At 31.5% G+C, this 11,344-nt stretch overlaps 1 protein-coding gene across 1 annotated transcript; it reads left to right on the plus strand.

The window, feature by feature from the left end:
• The first annotated feature begins 4,660 nt into the window (after positions 1-4,660).
• LOC139844583 (nuclear pore complex protein NUP54-like) lies at positions 4,661-9,818 on the plus strand. The gene is made up of 9 exons (XM_071834815.1): positions 4,661-5,160; positions 5,243-5,296; positions 5,386-5,445; positions 5,587-5,697; positions 8,463-8,528; positions 8,611-8,697; positions 9,097-9,198; positions 9,273-9,419; positions 9,654-9,818. Exons 1-9 carry the CDS (start codon positions 4,753-4,755, stop codon positions 9,762-9,764), a joined length of 1,146 nt encoding a protein of 381 aa, XP_071690916.1. The 5' UTR covers positions 4,661-4,752; the 3' UTR covers positions 9,765-9,818.
• Positions 9,819-11,344: the final 1,526 nt, after the last annotated feature.

The raw sequence follows: 11,344 nt of genomic DNA on the forward strand, positions 1-11,344 counted from the left end.
AAATAATCATTCAAAAAACATCAAGATTATTGAAGTTTAGTGAAAAAATTAAACCTGTATTTTTCGTTTGGCAACCGAGAGAGAATTTGAGTTCAAATTAACAAAGATGATTTTGAAAATAATGGTATAATAGGCGGGTTAATTGTGTGAAAGATATGTGAAGTAGAGTTATGTTGGTAAGTGTGTGCACTTGAGTGTATTTTTGAAAAAAACAATATTCTCACCACTTTCTATACAAAAAGGTATTTTTGAATTAAAACTGATAAGAATTTCGGATGCCATGTAGGATGATGAGGTGGTATATGTATTGTATGTATATGTTTGGTGTGAGGTAAAAAAAAATAACAACAAATAGTGTATATGTATAGGTTTTTTGTGAGAGAAACTTCTCACCTACATGGACCGAAAATTAAGGGGTGAAGGACATGTGGACAAAAGCTTACCGATTTATATATATATATATATATATATATATATATATATATATATATATATATATATATATATATATATATATATATGTGTGTGTGTGTGTGTGTGTCTGTGTGTGTATATATATATATATATATATATATATATATATATATATATATATATATATATATTACAAGTAAGCTTTAATTACTCAATGTAAATACATTTTTGTTAATCGTTTATGAAGATGTCTTATATGACAGATTTTTAAGCCTTAATAGTCTATATTGCGTATAACAGTTAATCTCACTTTCATTTTAAAATTCAAAACTTCTATTATCTTGGAGTATTATTTTCATGTGGAGGTACATACTGACTCATATATATTTTGTTAAAAATAATTATTTTAAGATGATTTTTGTGCAGTCGTACAACGCACGAGCTCAAAATCTAATGTAATATAAATTATAGATTATTGCCCACATGGCTACATTCCTTAATTATAAATTATAACATCAATTAATTTATATATTAATATTTATTTTCCCATAAATGTCACCCTTATCGGTAAATTCTGACTTCGCCTCTAATAATCGGATGAATATTATATATGGATGTTTATTGTATCAGATATGGATGATATAACCGGATAATATTGGATATGGATGTTTATTTTATCGGATATGGGTGATGATGGTAATACATAGATGAACCCGATTTCACACGAAATGCTTATATATATATATATATATATATATATATATATATATATATATATATATATATATATATATATATATATAATATCATCAGTTATATATGATATTTCATTAAATTAATACATTTTTATTGCATTAGATTTTTAATATTTCTTATTATTAATGGTTGGATATTTTCCTAGATATTTAACAGACATTCCAATCAAAACACTTGTGTAGATGATCATCTTCTAATATGTAAAGTATATTTGTTATCGAATTCTATGTTTGTATACATACACAAAATTTATGACAGACTAGTCAGCTAGGTGATTTATAGTGTGTATTATATACATTACGGCTTATTTTTATAACAAGTTATGGCTTTTGATAGTATTAAGTTGAAAAAATATCTAACATTGAATTATTCAATGGATATATATTAAATCGAATAATACGTCGGATATGAATATGGATGGAAAAATTAAATTTAAATGATATGGATAAAATTTTGATTAATGAATATGAATGTCGATATGACATAATTCGATCCACTGTCATTTCTAGGATCAGATGATATTTATGATTCACATTTGATATATCCACCATTATCTATAGTTTCTATTAAAATGCTAAAATGATTATGTCATTATTAGGCTAATTTTGTTTAAGAAAAAATCAAAAATAAAAAGAAAAAAATCTAGGTCACTTAGATAATGTCATTAATTCTAAATATTTTATAATTAAAAAATTATATTTATAGTAACTAACTTGATGATGTCATTAAAATAATTAATTATTTTAAATAAAGTATTAACATGTTAATTGTATAATATATGAAGTATCATGTACAACTTTATGATAAAATGCCCTCATGACCATGTGTACAATATTTGAAGCAATATGTACAATTTTATGGTAAACCACTCTCATTATCATATGTACAATATTTGAAACATTATATACAACTTTATGATAAGACACATCATGAACACATGTACAAACTTTGAAGCATATTATACAGCTTTCATATAATAATTGTATTTTAGTTTTTAAAAAATAAAACTAAAGAGACATTTGTTATTACTAATAATTATTATTAAAAATATAAATACTTAATTTTAGAGCAAACTTTATTATTATTATATTATTATTATTCAAAACTGGGTCATCTTTACGGAATTAATTACGTTACATATGTATATAAAATACATGTCTCAATAAAATGTTGTAATGTACCTTTTATGACAAAAAATAATAATTGTGATAAAAATTGGAATAAGGTGGTGGGAGAATAAATGTAGTTCATTTATTCTGACCAAATTTCTTAGTCAGAATCTGTGATTCCATGGGTCTTTAACTAAATGACTTTAGCATTTACATTCACTTAATACCTAAAACATATCATTAAACTGTCTCGTTTAAACAACCCCGTGATTTCACGGATCATTTCACTAGTTTGGTGTTATATTCCAAAAACATCCTCGAATAAATTTTATCAAAAAATGTATACAATACAAGACATAATATAAGAATATTTTGGCAAATTATCTATATATCTAATAGACAAAACAATGTAATATTATTCATCAATAGTAATCAGGGGTATTTTCGTCATTTCACTTTTGTTTTTGGTCTCCAACGATAAAAGAAGCAACTCTCATAAAAGAACCAACCCTTCAATGTTACCAAAAGATGTCGAAAAAAATTCTTTTTTCCCAAAAAAATCAACTAACCTTTTTTTTTTCCTCAACGATAAAGGAGGCAACTTTCATAAAAGGAACAACCCTTCAATACTACCAAAAGATGTCGAAAAATATTTTTTTTTACAAAATAGATCAACTAACTTTTAAAAAAAAAAACGAACGCTAAAAGAAGCAACTTTCACAAAAGAAACAACCCTTCAATGTTAGATGTCGAAAAAAATTCTTTTTTACAAAATAAATCAAGACATTTTTTTAACTCGTATTCAAAACGGAGCCCCCGACACGAAACGAAGGCTCCACAACTAGTTTGATTCTATTTATCAAAAGTGGTATTAAAAATATCACTTTCACCAAGTAAAATCATATTTAATTAATAGGTATTAGAACTCCATATCACGAACCAACTCATCCATACGATCAAGCATTCCATTAAAATCTCACCATTCAAATAATGCATTAGCTCATATCTTTTATTACACTCTTAGTTCCTAGTTTTAGATGCACTTTCAATTGTTCCACTAGGGTATTTAGTTAGTTGCAATTCTTCATGTTGTCTTTGTGTGCCTTTAGGCATTTTCTTTTGTTTGTAATCTTAGGCTTTTCATCTTTTTGATGAATTATCCTTTTTACTATAATATTTTTTGAATTTTCGCCGAAAAAAAATTAGCTCATATCTGTCTCGTCTCTTCCATATTCACATTTTTGTGTGTTCTCTATTTTGCCCCTTTGTTTTACCAAACTGCACGGTTATCCAAAAAAAAAACTCCCCACTTACATTACAGTTTCATCAAACAAACTCATCATATCAATTCTCACAAACTATTAGTTATTATAACTCCTCTAAGAAGGCTGTCAAACTGAAGAAAAATGAGATGACGCTGAATGGATTCAGTAGCTCGTTCAGCTTGCAAGATGGTGGTGATGATCGGTTATTGGGCGAAGATACAATTGTGGAATTTGATGACATCCATGCTGGTAACTCGGTGGCAGGTACTTTTGGATCCACTCGTGAAGATGGAGTTGGTGTTTGTCGTGTTGCATCAAGTGTGGTTGTTGGTAATGGGAAAGATACAGGTAATGGGGTTGAATTTTTTTAATTTGGTAACGAAAGGTTTGGAAAGCTATCGGGGTCGAAGGTAAGCTCAATTATATGGCGACTTCCAAACAAAAACGATAAAGACTCGTAAAGTAAATGGAGTAGAACAAAGGAATTTTAATGTGGAAGGTATTCGAGTTCTCGGTTGGCGTTTTTTGGTTTTTGAGTTTTATGTGTCAGATGGTTGGTAATCTATCAGGTTTGATTGTTTCCTCTCTTCTCTTGTTTGCGAGTTTATGGTTTTACTTGGGTGCTTTGCTCGTTAGTTAGTTGCTAGTTTTAGTTGTTTGCTAGCTTGCGCTTTGTTTTTGATTTGCTAGGTTTCGGTTTATTGGTTTTATTGGTTGTTTGGGTGACTTTCCTTTTTAATTTAGTATTTTGTTTGTTGGTTATGTAATCATTGGTTTTAGTTTAATATAGTTTTGAGTTTTTTTCTGAAAAAAAAGAGACATATTCAATACTAGACCGTATTATTATTATTATTATTATTATTATTATTATTATTATTAAAAGGGGCATATGTATTTAATGGAAGGATACCCTCACACACCACCACTTTTTGATCTATTTTATTTTATAAATTTATAGTTATGCTCTTAGATTAGTAATTTAAGGAGTTGGGCTTATATTATTATTATTATTATTATATTATAATTATATTATATATATTATATATGTAATAAAATAAAATAAAGAATTAAATGTAGATCGAAAAGAATGGTCACCTCCCATATTCAATTGTTTACCCCGAATAGATCCTCTCAAAAATTGGCGGCAATAAACACCACATTATTTTTAGGTCACCGCCAACATACTCCGTCCGCCGTGCTCCGCCACAATGTTCGGAGCTCAGGCATCTTCACCTTCCCCTTTCAACACTCCATCCGCCACTCCCGCCTTCGGCACACCATCCTCCTCCTTCGCCACTCCATCAACCACCCCTGCATTCGGAACACCGTCAACACCGTCATTCGCCACCGGCTTCGGTACATCACTATTCTCTACTCCATTCTCTCAACAACAACCACCACAATCACAGCAACAGCAAACATCTCCGTTTCAGCAGCAACAAAGTTCGAGTGCGTTTGGATTATCGACGCCGTTTGGAGCAACAACAAATAACAATAACTTGTTTGGTCAAAGTCAACCAACGCCTGCTCAGAAGACGCCGTTTAATGTTCAGTTGACTACTCAGATGGTTCCTGTTGCTCCACTTCCTTTCTCTCTTGCTGATCGAGATATACAGGTTTTATACGTGTATATGTGTGTATTTGAAACCCTAACCCTAATTGTATACCAAATTGTAATTACATGATGTGTTTTATCAGGCAGTACTTGATGCTTATAAGGATGAAATTGCAAACCCTAAGTATGCGTTCAAGGTTAAATTTCATGCTTGTTACTCAATATTTGTGTATTTAAGGGGAAATGGTCGTTGCAGGTTAAGCTTATGTTTCTTAATGTTCTGCAGCATTTGTTATTCAGTGTGACTGAACCTCAATTTAGGACAAAGCCTGCTGGTGTATCAGATGTAAGTTTACTAGCAGTTTTTAGTTTATAGTTGCTTTCATTTTTGGATTTGGATTTTGTATATTTTAATTTTTCTTATTCAGTTTAGTGGAAGATTGAATAACGTGTTTGCTAAGATTGGACGGTAGTTTGTGATTGCCAGATAATGTGGGCAGAGGCAATGGGAAAGCTAGAAGGTATGGATAGCTCGAACCATGAACGTTTGTGGCCACAGCTTGTTAAGGGTTTTAAAGATCTTTCTGAGCGTTTGAAGGTAAATGATATTGCTAAGATCATGCTATTGATTTGAATGCGGAGGGTAACTTCAATAGGGCATGGTAGAAGTCATGAATTATTATCGTTTTGTCTACAACTTGTTATGGTAGTTTGATACTGAATAACAAGCATTTTTTTTTTTGAGCTGCCAAAAAGATTTTATCCCAAGTACTGAAGGTACCTATTGTTTCACCTAGGTTGTCGACCTATTGGCCCTGTAGTTATCTTAATTACTAAAGGTACCTATTGTTTCACCTAGGTTGTCGACCTATTGACCATGTAGAACTTATTTTGCCTGGCTGCAATAGTTTCTATCCTAATTTCTAATGGTTTATAGGAAAAAATTGTTAGCTAAATGCATAAACGTATCCATTGTCATTTCAGTTGCTCTTTGAGAACCAATATAGATGCAGTAGTACACTGTTGTAAAAATCCCTGATTACTCCTTTTTAATAACAGGTCGATTTGATTTTCCAAACTCTGTTTAATTAATCTTCAACGTCGGTTTATGGGTCATAGTCAGATTTTTTGGTCAAAGTCAGGTCTAGTCGGTCAAAATCGGTCAAAGTCATAATTGGTCAACAATTTAAAATGATGTTAAACCAGAATTTAAGAGCGTTTGAACAAATTAACTATTATGTTTATGTTTTTATACAATTATGTTGAAGTTTATGTTTATTTTTATGTTTATGGTTTTATTAACACATATATTTTGAAATTTATTGTTTAAATCATTAAATGTTTGAAAAGTCCTATCCGATTAATCCACGAGTTGCTGATTAGTCCCTCCAAAGTTCCAACTCAGTACTCCCCGAGTAGCTAGTTTTGCAACCTTGGGTAGATACAATGCCCCTTTAAGAATGCTATTATAGTTCCAACTCAGTACTCCCCGAGTAGCTAGTTTTGCAACCTTGGGTAGATACAATGCCCCTTTAAGAATGCAATTATGGCTTTATTAAAGACTTAGCTCACCTAAATTATTTTTTGTCATAAACGTGTTAATTGTTTGGCTTATGAGTTGATGCTGACAACTTGGAACGTTGACTTGTTTCTTTAGCTTGACATAAAACAATAGCTCGTATTTTTAGTTTCTTAAGTGTTTTAGTTGTAGTGACTTTCATGGGATTTCAGCTGCATCATATAGGTAAAATTGTGTGAATCGTTAATATGGTTTGTGGAGAAAATAGGATTCAAAGATAATATATGCGATCGAATGGACCAACTGCCTTCTAGAAGTATATGCACGTAGTTAGAGGTTTAGTTCACTACTAGCTATGCTTCTAAATGTTAAGATCACATTATCATTCAGTTGAGATTCTAAAGACATCTTTTTCGATGAAATCTTGTAGCTGGAAACAAAAAAGGTACCTTCATCATTTTTATTGCTATTATCAGAATCCTAGACAATTGTCCAGTGGCCTTAGCTTGAGATAAATGTCAATGTGATTTGATGGTTAATGAATGTAAATTGAATTATATCATATTATCATATGTAGTATAATTGAATTAAAATTCTTTATAGCAAATCAAATTTGAATTAGAAATTTGAACTAATTGATGTCAAAACTTGACATCCCGAGTTATTATTGAGGTTCTGTTAAGGGCCTCTTTACTTTTCAGTTACTTTTCAGTTAGACCATAGATAATGGGGCTGCATTCCCCCAAATGTTCATGAGGTGTCAAGACAAACGCCCCCACAAATGCCCGGAATGGAGCGTTTGTGGGCGTTTGTCTTCAGGCGTTGGTCGGCGGATCACGGAGAGAGGAAAGGGGCGGCTTGTGACATGGCAGCATGCAATTGGTTATGAGTATTTTCTCTCGCCCACTTTTAATTATTTACACCTCAAATACCAATCAAATTTTACCACATCACCGCCAAACTTCTTACAAAAGCCCCCATTACAACTCCCCCCTTTCCCTGCCATGGTCCAGTCATTGACTTGCCCCAAAAAGTACACCTTACTCACTCCACGTCACAATCACCGTTATCTATGGTCTTAATGACTAGTTCCTGTACAGCTCTTAATTCAATAATTAAAAGTGCTGTTTCGTTGTCACTTAATCTTAAAATTCACCCCTCCCCAAACAAGGCAAATGGAAACATGACTTAATACAGAAGAAAAGTAACAAACCCTTAATCTGCCATATATCAATGTGTAATATTAGGTTATTACAAATATATATATCTAACATCCCAAAATCTGAAAATTTTAAAGTCGAAATAAATCTGAAAAAGGGTAAAAAAAAAAAAAAACATGATGAAATTTGTTAGGTTAGATAATTCTCAAAATCAATTTAGATATATGGTTATGTAATGTAACCAACTAGAATCGAAGTCTTTATTGCTTATAAATGACTAAGATACCCAAAAGGTAATTGTGATCTTTACTATTCTTTTAATTAGTATTTTCTGAGTGAGTTCGTGTAACGTATGTAATCTTTAAGGTTTTAGAATTTGAAATTTATTTAGAGAGTAAGAGTATTTAATCAAGTTGACAGCAACTATGCTTGAATTCAAACTTTTGAATACTGTCAGATGGATACACTGAGATCATATTGAATTTGAGCTTATAGAAGGCCATATAATTATCTTATAATGATTCAAAACTGGTCACTAACGTCGTTTGATTACCATCAACAGGCCAAAATAATATTCGATAATGTTCTACCGTTTTCACTTTTCACAATGCTATATGGTTCCATCTAGTCTCCAAATGTGATTGCGAGCATATATTAAATTATTCAGATGTTAATTCTTTGCAGCTTCAAGATGAAGTCATACTTTCAGATGCAGAGAGATTACAAATGACTCAAACCAACGTGAAAGTGGTAACTATTCCCCACCCCTGAAATGTTCATCATACATAAGCACACGCTCTAGCAATATAATAATGTTTTAACATGTTTACAGCTTCAAAGGCATTTTCAAGCTGATACATTTCCTCGGATAGAGAGACTTAGACAGTCAGAGAAGGCTCTACAAAGGCGGATTTTAAGGGTATACTTATAATTTTTAGCATGTTTATCTTGTACTGTAAATTTTGAAGGTGTCAATACTGAAATTCGATGAAACTGATTCTGGTTAAAATGGGTCTTTTTTTTAGTGAAGTTTGAAATGGTCTAGGGCTGGTCGACTTGCAGATGTTTTTTCTTTTTTTTCCAGGAAATATTTCATAAAAATTATTATTACATTATCGATTGTGATTGCAAAATTGATATCATTACGACACTACTTTAAATGGACCAATTTGATCCATTTGAGAGAAGAAAAAAAGTAAACCAAATGAGCCAATGGGGTTGAAATTGTTTCCTCTACTACAGATACAGAGCGTTATCTATGTGTTTTTTTTTTCATGTATCTTTCGTTAATTGTACATATTTTCTTTACTTTTAAAAGTTGATGAGAATGCTGGAGGCGTTTGAGGCAAAGGGCTTTCGGTTACCCTTGACCAAAGGGGAAGTTGAACTGGCTGAGAAGTTGACTACAGTAATCAGACAGGTTGGTATCCGCTACAGTAAACCAACATGCTTTTGAATGGTGTTCGCTTGTTTTTTACTAATATACCCTTGCAGTTAAAAGGATCCGAAGCTGAACTCTCGAGACGGGTTCAAAATCTGCTGACCGTAGCTCGGGTTCAAGCAAATGGTCATGGTGGTGCTTCCGTCTCTTTACCAGGGTCAACCAAAATACAAGAAAAGAGTCTTTCTGATATGCACGAGGTAGTACTTTGATGCAACTTGCAAGTGCTTCTTCCTTCGTTCTACACTTTGTCTTTTTTTTTTTTTTTTTTTTCTTTTTTTTCAAATAAATTGATTACAACCCATGACGACTTTTGACCCTTTTCTCAGTTAGCTACTTTTCTGAAACTTTACTTATTCGACCTGTTGGAGATAGAATATAGCCGAAATTAACCTATTATGTAACGATTGCTACTCTACGCATTGATTACACAGGTGCTACAACAGCAAACGGAAGCTGTTGGTAGGCTGGGGAACGTACTGAAGCGAGACATACGAGATATGGAGATAATAATGGCAGAGGACACTCAAATGGCAGATGTGTAGAGTATATGCAATAATCATAGTCATGTATTCTGAAATTATTATTGTGCAAGTCAAGTCAAGTCTAGTCTATTGGAGCTGTAGTTGTTTGTTTTTGAAGTAAACCCTTCCTGTTTTTTGTTAATTTTGGTTTAACCATGTGTTGTGTTGGTAAAATATTAGAAGTTCATGTTTCAAAGATTATTACATGATGAAGTACATATAAGACCTATCACTGTTGCCATGTCTTCCCTTCTGGTTCCCTTCCGTCTTAAAATGGGGCCATAAGCACTCTGGCGTTTTAGCCATGGTGTTGGTGCCTTCCATAGATTGCTTGACGTTGAAGATGAGTGTGTAAGGGTGGGGCCACGTATTATTATTAATTTTCAACTTGAATGATTTTCAATTGTTTTACTGTAAATTTTTAGGACATTTAGTCATTAATAAAAAGTTAAAAAAACTTAATTTTTTTTTTCCCTACAAAATCTTAACCAAAAGCAATTTTCAGTCATTTCAATTTAAATTAATTTTCTTAACTTTTTTATAACCTTCATTAAGTATATATTTATATCTTCTGTTTCTCATTTAATAAAATCTTTTTATCAATATGCGCGAATTTTAACTATAAAATTATGGAGCAAATCATTTTTCGCTACAACGCACCAGGGGCTCGTTCCCACTCGTTATATATATTGTTGTGATCTTTATATAATTTTTTTATATATATTGTTGTGATCTTTACATAATTATTTTGAAAGATTATTTTGGAAAATCAACGTTAAAATGATAAAATTAAATACAAATTTTGAATATTTTTTATTCTAATTAATTTTTGGATGTCATGGTTCGAAGATTGGCAAGCTCTAAGAGACTCGAAGAATAAGTAGTTTGTCATCATGTCGTCTACTTGCTGGTATACATGGAAATTTCGTAATGACGTCTTATTCGATAACAACATGGTGAAAAGAATGTATTTTTTCATTGTATTTGTCATTTTACGTTTAATTGGTTGCGTAGTAGAGTCAAATGTAATATTTGTTGGGACTTTTGGCTTTTAAAGTCATTCTAAATTCGGTTGGTCATTTGTTTTAATAAAATTATCTGTTTCAAAATGAAAAAAAAAAAATCATTTGAGGTGTAACTTACTGTAATTCTTTTGAGAAACTATAAAGACCGCACCTAGAATCTTTAATTATTTGTCAAAATATGAAAATATGATGTATATCAACTAAGATTTAGATAATAGTCCGTACTCTTTTAATCATACAGAGTCATATATATTTTCAAATTTTGCATTTATCCTTAAGATTTTGTTTAATACTAGTATAAATTAGATAGATAATTTCGCCAACTAACAATCACACAATCCTTCATAATTTAGTAAGATATATCGATATACATTTTCTAAATATAAGAAACCAGCTTCTTTAAATCCACTTCCATATAGGGGAATTCGCCCAAATACACTTTTTTATAAAGTTTTATTCCAAAATACACTTTTTGAAAAAAAAATTGTCTATTTACACCATTAGGTCGACCACCCTTTGGGTCGACTACCCCTTGACCTGGTCGACCACCACAAATTTCAATGTGGTCGACCAACA

The sequence above is a fragment of the Rutidosis leptorrhynchoides genome, chromosome 4 (assembly GCF_046630445.1).
Source record: "Rutidosis leptorrhynchoides isolate AG116_Rl617_1_P2 chromosome 4, CSIRO_AGI_Rlap_v1, whole genome shotgun sequence".
Classification (NCBI taxonomy): domain Eukaryota; kingdom Viridiplantae; phylum Streptophyta; class Magnoliopsida; order Asterales; family Asteraceae; genus Rutidosis; species Rutidosis leptorrhynchoides.